This window comes from Ascaphus truei, chromosome 1 (genome assembly GCF_040206685.1).
Source record: "Ascaphus truei isolate aAscTru1 chromosome 1, aAscTru1.hap1, whole genome shotgun sequence".
NCBI lineage: Eukaryota > Metazoa > Chordata > Amphibia > Anura > Ascaphidae > Ascaphus > Ascaphus truei.
Window position 1 is genome coordinate 128,973,088 of NC_134483.1, and position 21,807 is coordinate 128,994,894.

The window sequence follows — 21,807 nt, forward strand, 5'->3', positions numbered from 1 at the left end:
TCGTCACTCACTGGTTCTGGCTCCGCTTCCCTGGGATGACTGGTTGAGGGTTCCTCACTGTTGGCACCGGACAGACACTTCTTTGGGGTACACGATTTCTGCCTTGGGCCCTCTGGATATTCGGTTATCCGCGGGACAAATTCTCCATTTTCTCTAGGCTGCAGGGCAACTCGGTCTCCCTTTTCCTCCACAGGATCTGCAGACGTGTCTGTTCCTTCCACGTTAAGTGAAGAACCGCTTTTCTTTTTCCGCCTTTTTGTTTTGGATGGCTCCGTCCCATCAGGAATACTGGGGTCTCCTTTATTTGAAATTTTAGAAGCGTCACTGGATCCACCCGGCTTTTCTTGCAACTGTAATAGCTGACGGAAATATTCGGTGATCCACTGCTCCCGCTCTGTCTCCTGCTGATCATATTCGTCATCAAAGGGAGCGGTCTTTTCTGTTCGTGCCGAGTTCAGGCACCCCCACCATTCTTGGGGTGTTTTGTGGGTGTGACTCGGTTCGGGTTCCCCGTAAGAGATGTCTTCCTCTTTATTGGACTGGAAGGGCCACTCTTCCGTGGGGTAGGGTTCATTACAGGAACGTTGCATCTTGTCCTCCATTTTTAGGCTATCAGGTGTAATTTTCTTCCTGACCTCAGGATGCGCTATTACAGCTGTTGCCACTGTATTTGCTAGAACCCCCAATTGTGGTAGTCCTACAGGTGGGCATATTTTGCTTGTAGAGGTCATAGCTCTCACAGGCATCTCTGTAGACTTTTCTTTCTTGGGTAATTTTTTTTACAATATCAGCAGTACTGTACATGCATTTTCTCTTATCAGGTATACAAGATGTGCAGTTGCTAAGTAAAAACATCTATTTGCTTTACACCATTTACTTGCTAGGTGTAATCTCTCATTAGGTATGCTGAATGTGTGGTTGCTAGGTAAAAACTTCTGTTTGCTTTACACCATTTACTTGCTAGGTGCAATCCCTCTGCTTCAGCAACAGAATTTGTTTTTTTTGCTTGAGTTCAGTAATTTTCAGTCTCATCTTTGGGTATTATGGCATTCACACTTCACACTTTGGGTGTCTGTTTTGCTCCCAAGATATATATAGGCAGACTTTTTTACTTGCAGAAAAAAAAAACATTTTTTGCAGTGGATTATTTCTTTCATTCCCGGCAGGGTGACTCAACACTCAGCAATTGGCTTTGAAATACCTTTCACACAGTACAGCAATCCCTTTTTCCCCTCTAGGTCAATTTTACGCTCAGCATTTGTTTGCTAAAAATTCCCCTGCTTCAGCACAGTCTTGTATCACACTTTTCTGCATATACTCCATTCACAGCTGGTAGCCCTATGCGGTGTGGCAACCTATATTTGCAAAATCAGTACCGCTCGTGGGTCACCATCTGTATTCACTGCTTCTGCGAAACTTTTGAAAACCACAAACACCTATCCCTTTTTAAGGGCTGACTCACTTCTTGAACCCTGACTATGGCTGGAAGGCAAAACCCCTATTTCAGTGACCATATTACACTTTGTGATAGGCAAATAAGGTTTTGCTGCTTCAGCAGTCTCTCTCCTCTTGGGATTGGGGTTTCAGTGCAGTGGTGTGTATCACTTTAATTCTGGTCTCTGCTGCCTGAGAGTTTTTTTTTTTTAAGTTGCTCAGACTGTTTGTAGGCAAAAAGCATTAAAAAAAATTCACAGAAAAAATCTCCGGTCCTTTCTAACTTCAAAGACGACCTCTCATCCCACTTCGGACACCATATGTAGACGGACGTTCACAGAGGTACACAATTGGAGACTTTATAAGGTGAAATTATAACGAGGCTTTATTGTGCCTTTTCCTTAACATCAGGAAACCATCCAAACAAGGAGGAAACACAGCTTCTATTCACTTGGGAGTGGTTCTAGTGAAATAATATGCAATTCACAACACCCTTAGTTAAGCATGTCTCCCAGCCCCAAACACATAGCATGAAATGAACAGATATAAAAAGTCTTGTGATAAAAGTCTTATCTGTTAGCTGCTGTAGAGTAAGCTTCTCTGCTCTCCTGGAACCGCATCCGTGTGTGCACAGAAAATGTCAGCATCCAGGTTTAGAAGTCTTATTTGTCAGCTCCATAGATCTGTGTTCTCTTGGTCAGTCTCTCCTGGGAAACTCAAGAACCTCTGCTCTGTCTCCAAAGTTCAGCTCACACGTGAGCTAAGGAGTCACTTCCTGTCTCAACAGACAGGCTTTTGTAAGCAATCTAAATCAGGCAGGTGGTGTTTATTAATTGACTACCAGCAGTTAACCACCACCACACTGCTAGATTAAAGGCACATTACTTGAACAGGGATTACTCCCCTGTTACACCCTCCCTCCGGCCTGACATCACGGCTCCTTAGGGGAGGGACGCCACAACCTTAAGTCATGCTGCCCCATCCTTACAAGTATAGGGCTTTCCGGAATGCTGCTAGCTTAACCTAATTAGTTTTTCTGATTTAAATTATACCAGTGTTTGTTGTTCTTATATAAAATGTATACAACTTGGTCGTTATCTTTTCGAATGGTAAGACACATACTGTAACTATTTTTACTTCCAAAGTAGAAGTATTTTTTTCATTGGACACATAGCAAACACAATGACATGTTAAAGGGCAGAGTCTTCCAGTTGGCTTATAGTAAGTAGAAGCACATTTCTATATTGCAGCACAGCAGGCAGCAGTAAACATGGCGACCATCAGCATCAATATCAAAAGCTTACCTTTCTATAATAAAAAAGTGTATATAAACCCAAAACACGTCATAGGATGTTTCCTTACACAACATCATATCATGCACTCTCCATTCTATATTGACCTACTGCACAGTCTGTCACTTCTTGCATTGGGTTTACCGTATCACCCCACTTGTTGTACATGCACAAGCACTGTGTACCCTAGAATCCCACTATAAACTTTGTATACAGCATATAGGCTGCAATTTATCTGCCGGGTATGACACCTTAATCTGGTGTTAACTGCCATTCAAATCAATGGTATTTACCACCTAATCGGGATACGATACCACGCATTGCGGTTTGATGATTCCTGCCCATAGTCGCTTATGAGGATCTTATCAGTAATAATTACAGAATATTCTGACGCTCACCTAAATATAGATTCAAGAAGCAGCAAGTGAAGACAGAGCACAGCCAGCGGGATCCGACTTCCAACTTTGAAAAAAGGAAAAATATCCAGGCAACTCCAAAGTAGCAATAATAGATCAAAATGTATTGCAAGCTAATAAACAATGAATGGACTGCATGAACGCACCTACGCGTTTGATGCAACAGCACTTTATCAAGTTGCTACTTTGGAGTTGCCTGGATATTTTTCCTTTTTTCAAAGTTGGAAGTTGGATCCCGCTGGCTGTGCTCTGTCTTCACTTGCTGCTTCTTGGATTTCCTGACGGGATGGATTGCATGCCGCAGATATCTGGATTGTCCCTGGGAGTATACAGGTAAAGATCCGCGGTGCCCTGTTATGTCTCCTGTGTACACTGGGCATTATCTTATGAATTTATACTGGTTAGGTGTTTATTAATGTGTCAATCTGTGTGGTTGTCACGTGGACACCATTAGGCACATATCCCTCTCAGTTCTCTTCAGCTATTACCTTGTGGACATTCCATCATTATCTGGACACTCATGCCATATATGTTTTGCAGACGGAACCATGTCTGATTATTGAGCACCACACTTATCTTTATTCTAAATATAGATTCAATCACATATTCTGGACATGCTCAACGGTTATTCCCTTTTGGGGAAAGATCAAGAGAGAGCTCACAGAACACTAGGTATTATTTTACCAATGGACCCTGTGATAATGATTTTGGGGAAACGTGTGGAAACGTGTAACATATTACGAACAAATTAATTGCACATCTTCTGACAGAAGCAATATGTACAATAGCGCTTCAATGGAAGCAGATGAATATACCATCTTATTAGACCTTTCAGGAAAAGTTCGACATGTTCTGGAAATGGAAAAACTCACTGCATTTATGAACAACTCTATGGTTCAATTTGAGAGGATTTGGAGTCCCTTTCCAGAAGATGCAATGGGCACTGAAAAATTATTGTGATTGCTAGTGTCTCTTGCCTTTCCTTCCCCCCCATATTTTTGTATTGTACTGACAATGTAAGTATGTTGGTCCTATTGTCCTTCGCCCGACCCCTTTTTCTTCTGTACCCCTCCACCCCCCATCCTGAATAATAATAAATAAAAAAAGTTTGGAAAAAAAGATTCTAAAAGAGCGCTCTTTTGCAATTAATGAACACACAATCCCAGCAAGCTCTAACCCCAGAACCCACCATATCATACTGTATATATATATTTGTGTCAAAAGGAATTTTTTGCAACCAAGAAAAAGTACTGAATGAGCTGTGTTTCCTGGCTAGCTAGAATGTATCTTAGTCAGAGTTTTGCTCTATCCTACAGTATTGACCACATTGTTCTCATACATTACCATGCTGCTCACCTCTTTAACTCCCAGTATAGCTCCATTTGAAGCTCATGCTATGCAATTAATGAGAACTATTATATCTCCATTTATTCACAATGATACCAAGACATCAACATGCTTTGGGCCACTCTGTATTCATGACTTGCTAATAAGATTCAGTCCCATATGTCTGCACGTTCATTTAGATGACTTAAATGGTTCCTGACAATTTATTCCTGGTGTTTTAGAAGTAGCAGTCAGCATGTATGCCCCTCTTTAATATAGGGAAAAGAAGAGTAATGCACAATAAATGATACACTTAATATCACGCATTGTTCCATTAGTGCTTCCTTAAACGTCCATTATCAAGCTTTTAACCATAATGAATTTGGGGAACAGTGTCACTTTGTTATGTAATCAGAATCAGGGCCACTCTAATGCTGGGATTTCACAAACATTAGATAAGGTGTATCAGAGCTTCATCTGTCTTTAAATACCATTAACTTCATTAACTTCATTTGCAGTTAACTGAGTATCGGAGTTTAGTGAACCCCCGCCAACTTTTCGGTACGTCATGAAAAAAGATAAAAACTTCAGGGATAACGTGTGGCTCCATACTGCTGGTGCACCAATTTAAGTGTGTAGCATATAGTGTAATAATTCAGGGTAAGTGGGCAGTTGTGAAAGCTGATTATTATTTAAAAGACAGGAAATAGTACAAATGTTACTTAAGTGCTTCTTTGAGGAGGTGGTTCTTCAGTTGAGAAATAACAATGGCCAGTCAATAGATTGGTCTACAGTTATACTATAAGCAGTATTTTCTAAGTTGTAATTTACATCGTTGGATGATTTCGATTCTCTTCTTGGATCATTGTGGAAATAAATTGTGATTTTAGTTTGTGTTTATGGGATTTTACAGATTGGGCTGTTGTATGGATGTTGTAACAGATTAGCAGTATTGCCAGCCTAACTGCATGTCAACGTGAGACCTTGGTCCAGTATTGGTTTTCTTATTTTTAAATCCTAGGTCATTCTAGTTTGTGATAGTCCTGCATCTCCTCAGTTAATATAGACATGGAAAACCAGAGTTGGGCTCTAGACTCATGATAAAATGGGAGTGAATTCATAATGCTGGGTATACGCTGTGTATTGTCTCCTAGTTAATTACTGATCACCATATAAGTCATCAACATCTTGGTTGGAACATACATTACTCCATTAATATGGCATGGTGCTCATGTGAGTGTTGAAGCACAATTAAAATACAAAGCAGCTATTTAGCTGGTAATTTGGGAGGAAAGTGTATTGGCCTTTCAACACATCAATTGCAACCATGGACATTTTCATACACCATGTTGCATTTAGGAGTGTACAGTATGTGTGCTGCAATTTATAAATACTCCATTGGCCAAGAACCAGCGCTTACAATTTTCATTGCTGCTCAAACTATCTTTTACTGTGTCTCATGATTTGCCTTGTTTGGTTTAGTGCTCATTTTTGCAGATTGTAGTATGTTTCCTTGGCGCATTCAGCATTGTAAAAGGGTTCTTTGTGAATGTTTAGCATACTCTGTACGCTGATATACAAACAAGACAAGATATTTAACAGACTGTATGAATACTGTGAGGCAAGAGAGCTAAGTGGTGTTTTACATTTTATTAAATTCATTTTCTTCCCACTTTAGCTTAAGAAAATGTTACAAGGCAATTAGTATGCTGTTTTCCATAGATGATGTGTTGGTTTGGGGAACGAAAACAATAAATAATGACTATAAATAGGGGCATACTACAAATTGATTTTCATCAATGTAAATATATTCAGAAGTATATTTCCTTTAAGGCAAAAAAGGTGCCTGGTTTTCCTACGTTTTCTCTCTTTGAATGATAAAACATGCCTAGTCCTGCAGTATCTCAAGATGTCTTTCTTCAAATTATTCAGGCAACACAAGTAATATATTTTCCCCACATTTATTGTGTTATCTATTTATAAATGTTTGATAGTTGTGTGCTGTAATCAATGTAGGAATGTGTGTGTATGGTACAGTATGTATTTACAATTATATTGTTATGAGCATATATATATTTCATATATATGGGAATATATATATTTCATATAATCAGTATATTTCATATAATCAGCTGTATTATGTTCATCTATTGAGCAATTCTATGTTGCATGATTTTATTTGATATGCACTTTTATGTTGTAATTTGAGGTGAGAAGCCGCCAGATGTCTAGAACAGCGAGCTCTGCAGCTTTTCAGGCAGGAAACATATAACTTCAATAAAATGGTAACCACAAGAAGAAAAAAACATGGCACCTTAGACATTATTTAGTATGCTAAAGGTCATTTTGATGTAATTTTACCGAAAGTTGCGAAGATCTGATAGAATATACAGTAGACATATTTCGCTGGATTTGAGCAAACTATTGCCAGTTTGAAGCAAACAAGCAAAGTATGATGTGGATAGGCAGTATATACAGTATAGGCAGTATAGGCAGTATAATAAACAGTAAATCAGTTTGAGAGAAGGGAAGTGAGGAACAGACAGAGTCGATCTTGAGGCTGATTGGTATATAATCTTTTGCAAGCATATAACTAATTACCGCACTGTGCTTTATGTTAAGGATTTTTATTATCATTATTGTTATACTACAATAAATATCATATACTGTATTGATTTATATTATACTACTCTCAACCCCTTTCTATTGTACCCACTATATTCTTATTCCACATACTGTATGCAACATCCTAATAAGGTGAACTGTTACTCAGAGGATAGAATAACCTCTTCATGAGACATCATTATGGGAGGAAAGGTATGACCCGTTACAATATACAACAGAGCACTGTACATAGAATGAGTCTCTGCCCCAAAGAGTTTACAGTCTAATTTTGGCACCTGAAGCTCAGGAAGATAAAGTGACTTTTATAATGTCACAAAGAGAACTTGCATTGGAATTTTAACTGAGTTCAGTGCTTCAGAAGGTTTGTTCATATAACTAAGCTACTCCTTGTAGAACCCTTATTTACCGGTAAGATTTTTGGGGGGGACAATCACTGTTACTAGACTTTTTGCCCTCTCTTTTGCTGATTAGTTTCTGCTTACTATTTTTTAAGGCAAGTTCAGAGAGAAGGCTTCAATTCTTCAAAAAATGGCTAAAAAGAAGTGCCAGGTAGAAGATGGTGAAATACTAAATGGAGCGGCCAGCTATGTAGGCGAGTATAATTTTATGTTTTCTTTGTTTTAGTTCCAATAAAAGTGCAGTGTTCAGCTTCCTTTTATAGTAATGAAGAAAAGAAAAATACAGAGCGTACCAGAGGTAAGTGTGTCTGACATAGCCTTCTGAGACACGGCAGTACGAATCACGCCAGAAATCCCCACTGTTGACGCAACCAGGAAGTGTCGGAGAAACTGCACTGACTACAGACAATCTGTTCCAAAGCACGGGACATGAAGTCGCACAGTGCCGCACTGCCCTGAGCATCCAGCCAGCCAGACGAACAGTGAACCTCAATTTGCTTACCGTGTAATACATTAATTGTAAGTTTCTACTTACTTTTTACTATCTGTTTTAATACAACTTTTACACGTACCTCCGGTGTACTCTCTGTTTTTCTTTTCTTCTTGTCTTCGGAGACTGCCTTCTGGTGGAACCTCGAGGAGCTAGGAGGGCTCCTAAGCAGTAGCTGCAAGGAGTTTAAGTTGCTTCTACTTTATCATCAACAACTTGGAAGCATGAGGGCAGTTTCAGCTTTTGTCTACTTTTATAGTAATATTTTAGTAAACAAAAGATGGCATGCAGAACAGTCATTTACAACTTACAGTGTATTCACATTTGAATGTCTGACAGTTCAGATATGTCATAAGTGAGATTTGGTGTTTCTGGACAAAAAAAATCAACTTTAGTTAAAAAATACTGACTTCTATCAATAAATTAAAATTGAAGTGTATGAGACATTTAATGATATACAAATAAATGGCACTGATTCAAAGTCAGTTAGACTCACAGAAAATCAGTGACTTGACATGTCTGGTGGCTAATCTATTAATACAACTGTTAGAGGTACAATAGTAAAGTTGTTCAGTGAAATACTGTAAGCTAAGGGTGCAATATTTCGTTGACACATTAACAATATGCCTAGCTACTTTAAAACATAGAGACTCGTGCTTATACATTATGTTAAATGCAGAACAGTGGGTTTTTTTAGGTAGCATATACGGTATGGTGAGTACGTGACAGTGATATTATAGGCGCAAATACCCAAAAAGCGAATATCAAAAATAACAATAATAACTATTAAAATAATATTGAGTGATATAATCAATGTGATAATAATTTGAAATCACTGCTCAAACCCTCCGGTGGGACCTGTCTTCACGGGTTCCAGAACAGAAGAATGATTCTTAAGAAATCCAGGGGAGCATATGGGAGAGAAGAAAAACAGCGACACAGGCAATATAAGTGTACACGTAGGAACACACTGGGAATATAAAGATAGTAGTCTTGCCTCTATGTCCAGCCTACTCACAGGAAAGAAGTTTTCACAGGGTGTTGAGGGATTAAATCCCACGAATGAATGATGAGCGCGTCCCCTCCGATGACACAGAGAGAGGTATGTGCTCCAACAGATGTGAAAAAGATAAGAAGGACTACATAGCACAGATCAATAAAATAAAAGGAAATCTTTATAATAAAATATAAAAAACGCATTTACAATAGTGCCAGTAAAAACGGGCATGTATCATTTATTAGTGAACCACAGAACAGATCAGAGTCTCTCACCGCCTCCCGCAATGTGTGGGGTCACCAACATCAGCTGTGGGGATCCCCCGTCTTTTGTGCTCTCTGCCGGCGCTCTCGATCAGCTGGGGAGTTCTCTGTATAGAGTATCTCTTCCCTCCGTCTCGGCGTCCCAGCACACTCACAGCCAACTCGGACGCACTGCTGATGTCACACTGCAGGCGGTTTTGGATACGGATCGTCTGTGTGGCCAAAATTCCTCCACTCTACGTGTTTCGCCCAGTAGACACTGTTAGCGGCTTCGTCAGGAGTGTGGATTGATAGCTACTGGGCTATTTTTATTGCACTTCTCATTAGTGTGCTCATTAAATCATTAAATCATTAAGTTAATTATGGGCAGTGAAATGGTATATAACACCATGTAAAGTTGGAATTATGCTGTTATACACCATTTTACTGCCCATAATTAACTTAACGATTTAATGAGCACATTAATGAGAAGGGCTATAAAAATAGCACAGAATTTTGGCCACACAGGCAATCCGTATCCAAAATCGCCTGCAGTGTGACGTCAGCAGTGCGTCCGAGTTGGCTGTGAGTGTGCTGGGACGCCGAGACGGAGAGAAGAGATACTCTATACAGAGAACTCCCCAGCTGATCGAGAGCGCCGGCAGAGAGCACAAAAGACAGGGGATCCCCACAGCTGATGTTGGTGACCCCACACATTGCGGGAGGCGGTGAGAGACTCTGTGATCTGTTCTGTGGTTCACTAATAAGTGATACATGCCTGTTTTTACTGGCAATATTGTAAGTGCGTTTTTTATATTTTATTATAAAGATTTCCTTTTATTTTATTGATCTGTGCTATGTAGTCCTTCTTATCTTTTTCACATCTGTTGGAGCACATACCTATCTCTGTGTCATCGGAGGGGACGCGCTCATCATTCATTCGTGAGATTTAGGGCCTCATGCAGTAAGCACCGAAAAAGCACTCTGGGCAGGGATTCAATATCGGCATGATTTTGGCGATTTGCCCTCGCAGTGTTCAGGAAGGGCCGAATACCTGGCGAATCACTGCGAAAGCAACACGCCAAGTAGCCGGTGGCGAGACAGTCTGTCTGCCGATAACCTGGCGTTACGCCTTCCCTTGCCGAGATGTGCCTGCAGCAGAGAGAGAACCGCCACTCTCTCTGCGCAAACATTCATTCGTGGGATTTGATCCCTCAACGCCCTGTGAAAACTTGTTTCCTGTGAGTAGGCTGGACATACAGTAGAGCCAAGACTACTATCTTTATGTTCCCAGTGTGTTCCTATGTCTACACTTATATTGCCTGTGTCGCTGGTTTTCTTCTCTCCCATATGCGCCCCCTGGGTTTCTTAAGAAGCATATACGGTATGATCAGGAATATAAAAAATTAGACTAAAGCTAAAATAGCATGGACTCCTAAATAATTTTTATTAAAAGTGCAATCTTATCTGTGAGGAACTTCCTTTTTTTTGCTGTATTTATACACAAATGGTTCAACAGCCTGTGTGTACCATTTCAGGTGTCCAGCTGCTAATGGTCATCTTGTTTTACCTCAAATCTCCACTAACTTGAGAAAGCTATAAGATAATATGTGAGTCTTGTTTGGTTAAAAAGAACTCATGGTAGTGACCACCATTGTTCAAATACAGTACATAAAATAAATAGTATCCTGTACAGATGGGAGTGTACAAATATATATTGATAGGCCACCAATATCAATATAAGTCCTAAGACTTCATATGATGTTATGCGCTTTCACAAGCATGGTAGAATGTAATTGAATTGTCCAATGGTTCCATCAAGTTTTTCTCTACTTGTGTGTCCCTTCTTGGAAAGATCAGCGAAAATTCAGCATTACAAAAAACATAAAAAGTGGGCTAAAGTGACAAACACATATCACAGAAAGGAGTAAATCCCCAATCTTTTTTAAACTTAGTTTATACCTCTGAAATCTAGACCATTTTAAGCCACCATGGAGATCATTCTGAAATTTCTCCAGCAGCAGTTAGGAAAGCTTGATAAATAGACCCATATTTCTATGATCATGCTTATGAGGTAGGTACAGTAAGTTCCAAAAGATTGGCACTCCAGTGTAATGTAAGGTTAATTATCAATGTACGGTATGAACGTTTTGATATCTTACAAGGACCGTTATCAAGATTCAGTGTATACTGCAAACAACAAGGCTTATTAGGGACAAGAACTGGTTGGGCATGAGGAACTCTTCTATTGCTTCCAGTTGAGGTAACAACGCAAAGGTAACCAATGTATTGAAGAATACTGTGAGGTCAAATATGTGCTTTCACGTAGCAACATTAGGGCCCATAAATTACTTAGCTGTGCTATTCTGTCCAACACCTTAGCTTGAATGGGCCGTGAGTTGCCTTCTGGCACTTTAAGTTTTCCTATGGCAACACAGCACTTAGTAAATATAAGTCTACTGTATGTATTCTTGTTTTTTATCTGTATTTAAATATTTTTCTTATTCTTATTGCAGAAAATGATGATCTGCCAAATAGTACTAATGTCGAAGTTGAAGTAACACCACCCAAAGATTCTGAGATTGCAGTTCAAAATGGAAATATCTCCCATAGCATTGAAGCTGCAGAGTCACAGGTTATATATCTTATTTTACCTTCCTCCTACTACTGTATGTGCATTTAGAAATTCTTATCCCCCAAACTATATATATACTAGCTGATATACCCGGCGTTGCCCGGGATTTAATTTTCCCGCTCCCCCTCGCTTTCCGCTCCCCCCCCTTCACAGCTGCGTCCCCCCCCCTCACGTTCACATGTCCGATTTCCCCCCCCTTTTACAGCTCCATTTCCCCCCCCCCTTTCACAGCTGTGATTTTCCCCCATTCACATCTCCAATTCCCCCCCATTCACATCTCCAATTCCCCCCCTCCACCGCCTTCATAGCTCGGTGGCGGCGGGTCACTGAGGGGGGCAGCCGGGATTCCCCCCCCTTGACAGATAGCCGGCGGCTCCCTGGGTGGGCAGGAGGGTTGTAATCCCCCCCTTCAGAGCTTAGCAGCGGTGGGTCACCTTTGGTTAGTGATTTCCTCCCACCCCCCACTTCAGAGCTCGGCAGCAGTGGCTCACTGGAGGGCGGGAGGGTTGTGATTCCCCCCCCCCCACCTTCAGAGCTGTCCAGTGGCAGATCACTGGGGGAGCAGGCGGGAGGGTTGTGATCCCCCCCCCCCACCTTCAGAGCTGTCCAGTGGCAGATCACTGGGGGAGCAGGCGGGAGGGTTGTGATTTCCCCCCCCCCACCTTCAGAGCTGTCCAGTGGCAGATCACTGGGGGAGCAGGCGGGAGGGTTGTGATTTCCCCCCCCCCCCCACACCTTCAGAGCTGTCCAGTGGCAGATCACTGGGCGGAGCAGGCGGGAGGGTTGTGCGGCGGCTCACTGCGGGTGGGTTAGTGACGGGGTGCAGCGGCACGCTGCGGGAATCTCTGCGGTTGCTGACTTTGGGTGCGGTGTGACAGGTGGGGGGTGGGTGCAACTGACTTACTGTGGGGCGGGGTGTCTGCTGCGGTTGCGGGCGGGAGCAGGGTCGTCAACAGAAAGCATGGGGCCCAGGACAAATGAAAGGAGCAGGGCAGCCGCCTCCCCCCCCCAACCCATAGCGCACCTACCAGGGTAAAATATTTTTTAGCGCACAACTTTAACGTAACTGTTTTCTTATTGTTGTAGCTCTCTTACCCCCACCCTAAGTGAGATTGGGGTGGGTAGGTGTATCTGACTACTTATCAGTGTGGTGCTGTACCTGTTTGGCAACCAGGAGGGCTGAGCCTCCGCCACGGGGAACCTGGGGTGAATTACTCTTACTACTACTATATGGTGCAGCGCCTCCACCTGCGATGGCTCCCAGCAGGGCGGGAGTTGTTCCTCGCAGGACACATACAAATGAACACATACACTGGATGTGAAATAGCAAAGGGCTTTACTGAACATAATATATATCTTACACACTTATACTCTAACGCTCATATAACCTTAGTGGCTCGGCCACTCTACACCAGGAGTAACGTCTCCGTCCCCTCACCGCGTGCCCCACACACCGTGTCCATGTATAGTACTATAGGTATAGGCTCAGTTCTTTAACCACTCACTCAGTGTTCCTAAAGAGTTTAGCCTAAGGCGGGATCAGCGCCTGTTGACCGGTGTTGTTGCACTTGTTGTTATAGTACCTTCCGGTCACGGCGGTGACCGATACCTCTTCGCAAAGGGTCAGATGAATTAGCGGTCTGCCTCCTGGGTCTCAATGTCCAGCCGTCTGGTCCCAGACGACTCGCCAGCAAGCCTGCTCCGCACGCTCGTCCCTTTGTCCCTAGCTGTCTACACAGTGAAGGGTGATGCTCGCTACCACTATGGGCGTCCCTGCAGCACAGCAACCTTTGGTGACTTCAGGGAACACTCCTAGGGGTCTACTGGGTAGCCTGTCCTATGCAGGTTGGTCACTGACCCCTGCACCCACTCTACCTCTCCTTTCACCTCCCGGATCCCCTCTCACTAACTTCTCCCTAATACCTGCAGCAACCCACTGCACTAACTGTACCTGCAGCAACCCACTGTACTCACACCGAACCTGCAGCAAACGCACTGCAACCAACTTGGTACCTGCAGCTACCGCACTGCACTCAACCGGTACCTGCAGAAACCGCACTGCACTCACCCTGGTACCTGCAGCTACACTGCACACACACACTGTGCCTACTTGTCAGCGCTCACAGCACTACCAGCCATGACACTGACAAGACTGCACACACACCTAAGGGCAGGGTCCCTATCTAAGGGGCCTTCCCTAAGAATTTACCCACTACCCTGGTGGGGATTGGGGCCTGCCTGGGATCTGGGGAACTACCTTACCTGGTGTAGGAGCCACTTGCTCCCTACACCCTGCCTTCCCCCTCCTGCTCCCAGCTCCAACTGACAACGTGGTCCCCGCAACATTGTATCCTTCCTCCACAAGAGAAGCTGCAAAACCCTATTTGCTGGCTGGCTGCACGTGATGTGGGTGAAAGGGCAATCCCCAGAGGCTGCTGGGAATTGTAGTCCACTCAGGACCTCTGTAGCATCTTTACTGCGCACGCGCGATCCTGTAATGGCTACCGCGGTGGTAAGGGGGCTAGGGGGAAGCCTGCTACACTGTCATACAGAAAAAAAGATTACAATGCAACATGTTTATTTTTATATTCACCACAAAAGACAGGTGACTGAGTGGGTGACAGTGACTTGACCTTGGGTGGGTAACTGAGTGGGTGACTGAGTGAGTGGGTGGCTGAGTGAGTGAGTGGGTGGCTGAGTGAGTGGGTGACTGAGTGAGTGGGTGGCTGACTGAGTGAGTGGGTGGCTGAGTGAGTGAGTGGGTGACTGAGTGAGTGAGTGGGTGACTGAGTGAGTGAGTGAGTGGGTGAGCACAGGTGGTGTGAGGTAAGGCGGGAAGGGAGGCCCTGGCGGCAGGGGTGTGATCGGAGAGGCGCTGGGGTTGAGGCCCCGGCGGCGGCAGGAGTGTCAGCTGGGAGGGGAGGCTGTAGGCACAGGAGTGTCAGCTGGGAGGGAAGGCTGTAGGCACAGGAGTGTCAGCTGGGAGGGGAGGCTGTAGGCACAGGGGTGTGAGCTGGGAGGGGAGGCTGTAGGCGCAGGGATGTGAAGCGGTGGTTTAGTTACTTACCTGGGCGGGAGGTGGCGGTGGCTGGTGCACATTGTGTGGTAGCCAGTGTTGGAGAGGCACGGTGTGTGTGTCACTGTTAGATCACACCGGCCAATGAGAGGTGTGCGGGGGCGGGCGGGCCAAGGGAGCCATCTCATTGGCCTGAGGCGGAGTGACGGGCCAAAGGTCCAATGTGATTGCCCCTAGATACAGGGACATACAATGTTTTAAAAAATATATATATATAGATATATATATATACACACACACAGTCACTCACACACACAGTGTCACACACAGTGACACACACACACACACACACACACACACACACACACACTGTCACACACACTGTCACACACACAGTGTCACACACACACACACACACACACACACACACACACACACACACACACACACACACACACACACACACACACACACACACACACAGTGTCACAGACACAGTGTCACACACACTCACACACACAATGTCTCACACACAGTGTCACACACACCCACACACCCACACACCCACAGTGTCACACACACACACACACACACACACACACACACAGTGTCACACACACACACACACACACACACACACACACACACACACACACACACACACACACACACACACACACACACACACACACACACACACAGTGTCTCTCACACACACACACACACATACACACACACACACACACACACTGTCTCACACACACACACACAAAGTGCCACACACACAGTGTCACACACACACAGTATCACACACACACACACACTGTGTCACACATTGTTTCACACACTGTGTCACACACACACAGTGTCACACACATACACACACACATACATAGTGTCACACACACACACACAGTGTCACACACAGTGTCACATACACAGACACACACACAGTGTCACACACACACAGTCACAGTGAGACACACACACACAGTCACAGTGAGACACACACAGTAAGTTTGCAGCAAGCAAAAGCAGCCTTTCTCCCTACCTCAGCTCACATGTAAGGAGAAGAAGCAGCCTCTCACCCCTCCCCCCCTTCCCCCTCCCAAGTGCCGGGCTGCTAGAGCAGCTCTGAGGAGGAAGAGCAGAGGGGGGGATAGGAGGGGGCAGATTCAGGCACGGGGCGGGCGGGCCAAGGGAGCCATCTCATTGGCCTGAGGTGGAGTGACAGGCCAAAGGTCCAATGTGATTGCCCCTAGACACAGGGACATACAATGTTTTCAAAAATATATATATAGATATGTAAGGGTGTGTTAAGTACCTCATGTGGATGCAGTGTGTGCCTGGAGGGAGTAGTGCAGGTACCGCGGCGGCCCAACAGTATAGAGCGCCGCCATGTTATTGCGAACCTTACAGAGGGCACTGACAGAGCGGAGAGGTCGTGCATGCGCAGTGTAAGCGCGCGAATGACGGACCAATGAGGGAAAGGCTCCGTCGGTGGACTACAACTCTCATGAGCTCTGTGACAGTCATCTGATATCAGGAGCCAATGAGAAGGCTAGGATTACGGGAGGAGGAAAGGGAAGCGTGGGGGAGAGACCACGCTAGTCAGAGGAGATCCGGAAGGTGCTGGAGGAGGTAGTGTGAGTGCAGGGGGTCTGTGCCCCGCCTGCATAGGACAGCTATCCCCACAGGCCTTTAAGAGAATCCCCTGAGTCACAGTAGGTTGCTGTGCTGCAGGGACGCCCTATAGTGGTAGAGAACTTTCACCTTACTATATAGCAGTTAGGGACCAGTGTGCGGAGCAAGGTGGCGGTGAGCCGTCTGGGACCAGACAGCGGAACATTGCGACACCGGAGGCAGGCCGTGGATGCGTCTGATCCTTTTCGAAATGTTACCGGTCACCGCCGTGACCGGAAGGTATTTACAGCTAGTGCACCAACACCGGTCAACAGGCGCTGATCCCGCCTTAGGCGTAACTCTTTGGGGACACTAGTGAAGTGGCCAAGGCCTAAGTATACAGAGCAATCTTTCTTATTAGTACAAGGACACGGTGTGTGGGGCACACGGTGACGGGACAGAGACATACTCATTAAGAGCGTGGCCGAGCCACTACCGTTATAAGGACAATACTCCTTAGGAGCGTGGCGGAGCCACTAACGTTATAAAGACATTACCAGTTAGCTGTGTTAGTGTATAAGTGATAGGCGTTATAGGTTATATGTTATGCGTTGATGCCAATGATAAAGTGATAAGGTTATTATTGCATTACAGTAAAACTGGTTTCAAGCATGTGTGTTGTTATGTTTCTTGCCCAGGGGAATCTTACATAACGGGGATCCTGGGTAAGTGGAGGCGCTGCGCTAATAAGTGTTACCCCAGGCTCCCAGCTAGCGGAGGCTCAGATCTCCTGGAGCCACAGGTGTGTGCAGTACCCGCAGTCTCTTTAGAGTGTCAGAAAAAGGGCTATATATATATATACATATATATATACATATATATATATATATATATATATATATATATATATATATATATATATACACACTCCAGGTGTATTAAAGTAAAACAATTTAATAGAACTGGAGAGGTATAAAAAATGCTCACTCACAAGCGATGCTAGGAAACAGGCCGTTTTTGAGACAATCTCAAGCTCCGTTTTAGCAGGGGACTCCACGTGGTTGCTGCTGTGCTATCCGGCACTCCACGCTGACTGCAACCGGATGTGGGATGTCTGTACTGTGTTGCCTGCTATTCGGCTCCTCCGGCAACAGAGATTCCTCCACAGAATGTTCTGGCTGGCGATAGTACACGCTGGTACTTGCTGCTAGTAACCTCTGCTTTCTAGCTCTCTGCCTCACAGCTGACACTTAGTGATGTGGCAATGTAGATACACAGAGTGACTTCATCCCCTTCACAGGTGTATTTATATTATTGATATCTTATTAGACCAGTGTCGAGCTTGTATCATGTCATACATTATTCTGAGGCCAGAGTCACGTTTGATGTGTGAATAGCCCCCGATAGCATTAACTCAGTCCCCTTTCCAAATCACTCCAAGTCCTATAATATTTCCTTCACTTTATTGGAAAAGCAGCAGTAAATACAGGCTCTTGTGGATGGTGTGTAGTAGTGATTTGTAGTTAGAAGCAGGTAGAAAGAGATGGCCTTGCCATAGGAGAGTAACAGAGATGCGTGCTGTACTCACTGTCAGCAGGGTGGAAAAGGAAGTGAGGAGCAATGTGGGTAAGAGGAATAGTCTTGGGACAGACTATCTGTGAACAAAACAGGGGGGAGGGCAGACTTGCCCATTCTGAGAAGGATCTCAGAGGCTGCAGTAGCAATTCACTGATTACATGCCCAGAGGCAAGAAAGGCAACATTGTAACATATCACACAGGCACAGTGTGTGTGTGCAAACTCCATGCAGCTGAAAATAAGAACTGACAGGCAGAAGCTGCAAAGGAAAGAGGGGGGTGAAACAGAGATGTGATTCTTGTTCCATGACATACATTTAGGTGCTGTTTCATTTTCTGTGTTATTATATATATAGTGTTAGGACCTGCAAATTTGCTGTTAGGACCTGCAAATTTGCTGTTAGGACCTGCAAATTTGGTTATGCCTTGATGTTGGCTTGCAGGCTTATAATGCTGTGGCCAAAGGGTTTAACTAAATGACCCTTATTCATGAGAATATTATTAAAGTATTTAACTATATACTAATTACTATATATTTTGTCAAATTGGATGAAGCATTGGGCTTTCTGTCTTTTGTTTTATACATTTGGCCACGCTCAGTAGCACTCCTTTTGACACACACACACACACACTGTCGAGGGAGAGGGGGTTTGGCCCAGGATTAAACGGGTTACACCCCATTTGGCCACCCCCTGCTCTCACTTGGGAGGCAAGGGGTTAACTGGACTGTGGTCCAGTAATGTGTTTTTACCTTGCTTCAGCATCCTAATGTATATTCCCCTGTTCAAATGTATGGTTTCTGTTCCAGTGTTTGCACCAACACATACACTGGGATTAATGCGGGAGGGAAAGGGTTAAAGTTAACTTAGTGTTTATAGCCCTTTGTTCCATGTTCCCGCCTTTTCAGGCACCATTTTGCAGAGTCCCATAGGTCGCCATTGGGGCTCAATGTATTCCAATGGCAGAAGTAGCGGTTTTGGACCTGTTTTCCAGCGACAACCAGCAGGTGGTGTCCGAGAGGAGGAGCGGCGGTTTCCCATTGTAAGTCAATGGGGCCATTGACTTCAATGAGGATTCCTCGACGCCAGCCTCGAGGAACAGGTTGGCAGCCATCCAAACCGCAGACCGCAAAAGCGGATACAATGTCTTTGAAAAGAGTTTAATCACTTCGGTCAAGTTCAGTGACAATTGGCGTGGGAATCTTAGGTTCTAGGGCACCTGGGAATAAAATTCTTTTTGCCCCTAGCCCCTAGGAACCCCCACACACGACTCACACCGGGTCCGGGAATGAGGGACCCCTGTAAAGGGTCGAGCGGAGAAGGAGGGTCGCGTCATTGACTTTAATGGCGGAGCGGAGGCCCCATTGAATCCAATGGCGGCATGCGCCCCTGCATTGTCTATGGCGGCGCCGGCCATTGATTCCAATGGGGAAAAGACGCGTGGCGGTAAAACGGCTAAGTGTGAAATGGTGAACAGTGTAAGTCCATATCTCCGGTTCCGGAAGGACCAGAGGGCTGGGATTTGGGTGCCATGTAGCCAAGGTTCCAGCATTAATGCATGGCACTTCCCAACCCTCTCTGATCAACCAGACGGAGTATGGGCGAATGTAAAGATTTGTGGTTTTTCCCATAGACTTCAATGGCGGCGGTTTCCCCATTGAAAGCCTATGGCGGGAAACCCCATTGACTGCAACGGCGGAGTTGCTCCATTGAAGCCCATGGCAGCGGAGCCCGTTGTTTTCAATGGGGAACGAGTGAAAAGCAGAGATTCATTTTTAAAGGAACGAATCCTGTATTTTAAAAAGTGCTTTAAAGTGCATTTATGTATCTCCGGTTCTGGGGGTCGTAGCTGGCTGGCTGAATGGAGATACAGTTGCGGTAACAAAAGCTGGCAAAAATCAGCCCACTAGACCCAACAGAACCACTTATATTAATATGTGAATATATTAAGCTGTGACTAGTATTTTTGATCTGATATGAGGATGCAGACCCCATCTGCTATGCTAATAGGTCAGGAAGGGCAGCCGGATGGTTTAGCATAAGCCCTCTGATCAAAGGTTAACCGCCCTGATTGTTTATACTAGGGCCGGGAACAAAGGAGGCTGAGTGGTTTGTAAGTGCTATAGTTCACACTTACAGGGGAAGAAGAATCTACTTCAAAGAGATTTTCCTAGCCAGCTCGGCGCCTAGGGTTAAGAGTAAGAGCTGAAATGGTATATAAACCAGGTTCAACCCTTACTCAATTGTCTTTCGTGTCTTGGTGATTTTGAAGATTGCTGTATGAACTGCCAGTCCAGATTTGACTGTTTCATCATTCCATCTTAAGTAAGTGTCTATATTTTGTTTGTTATTTGTATATCTCGTGTGTTCACTTTTTCAAGGAATAAACTTTATTTATTTATATCTTAGTCGTGTTCAGTTCAACCCAGGTATTTTTGGTGTATTATTATAGCCTGTCATAAAGTTAGCGTCACAGGCTTATAATAAAACTGGTGGCAGCGGCGGGATTGAACTGAACCTATATTACAGTGTACTGTGGGTCTCTGTCATATAGTGGGGACTCAAGGTGAATTGCGAGTTCCTGTGGCTAAAGATATTGAACAAATAGTGTACAACATATAACACAAGATATGGCACCTCCTCACTGTTCCCCTACTTGTGAGAAGCATTGCCTCCAGAACCAAAGTGCCGGCCATCTGTGTGACTGGAGTTGGGCACCGAGACCGGAGGAGTGCATCAAGTCGGCGCGGGGACCAGCAGCCGGCAAGGCTGAGAGAGAGGCGGCGATCGGTGAGCATGAAACCCGGCCAGCTGAGCAAAGAACCACCGCTGCAGCCGCCGTAACCATCAAACCGCCCGGAGAGCAGGGAAGGGACCCAGCTCCGGGATAGCAGAGACTAAAAGAGCTAGCACTGGTGTGTGCGTTGGGCAAGACGTGGTTCCCGGCGAAGTGGACCCAGTTCATGGCGTTGGTGCCGCACCGACCCGCTTACCCCCTCCCAGAACCCGGCGCTCGAGCAACTCCGCTCTGGACTCAGTCGCCTCTTGTGGGGGGTAGTCCACCGGCGGCGGAGAAGCTCCGGCGCGAGCCCGGCGCTCAAGCAACTCCGCTCTGGACTCAGTCGCCTCTTGCGGGGGGTAGTCCACCGGCGGATGAGAAGCTCCGGCAGGCGCTGCGGCACTGCCAACAAACGGGCCACAGATAAGAGATAAGGCACATAGTAATTTCTTGGCTCGTATGTCCAGCCTACTCACAAGATGTAGATGGATAAAAGGCAGTTTGCAAGAAGGGCTGCTACCCATATGGAATGAATGTAGTCAGGAACCCCCTCAAAGGCACAGTCAGCGATGTGATGTGTTATGTGAGAGATGAGAAAAAGCTACATTGTTCGATCAGGCTGATAGATAAATTCTTTATGTAAAAAGTATATAGAATGCGCACTTACAATGTGCATAAATATAGATATAAATATAGACATGCATATAACACTATAGAAATCAATGGACCTCAGAGGAAACAGAAAAGAGGTCAATAGTTTGTTATTCAAAGAAAATGAATGAGTTGGAACTGACAGAACTGAGGATGTTAACCAAGGGTATTATAGTGTATGCTTCTTTTTTGGGGGGCTGCAGAACGTGTGAATACATAACTAGTCCTATCAGTCATACACAATGTATTTGTATTGTAGTGGCCCTTTATTTTTTTAAACTAAAACAAGAAGGCTTTTTTGCAATAAA

General features: G+C 44.7%; 1 protein-coding gene across 5 annotated transcripts in view; it reads left to right on the plus strand.

Moving 5' to 3' along the window:
* The window catches only part of SLC24A2 (solute carrier family 24 member 2), a 320,058-nt gene that overhangs the window by 247,133 nt on the left and 51,118 nt on the right, over positions 1 to 21,807 (plus strand). For all 5 annotated transcript variants that reach the window (XM_075594686.1, XM_075594672.1, XM_075594667.1 and 2 more), the window contains 2 exons: positions 7,587 to 7,685; positions 11,737 to 11,855. In XM_075594686.1, the coding sequence (XP_075450801.1) occupies positions 7,587 to 7,685; positions 11,737 to 11,855 (218 nt within the window). The remainder of the gene's footprint in view (positions 1 to 7,586; positions 7,686 to 11,736; positions 11,856 to 21,807) is intronic.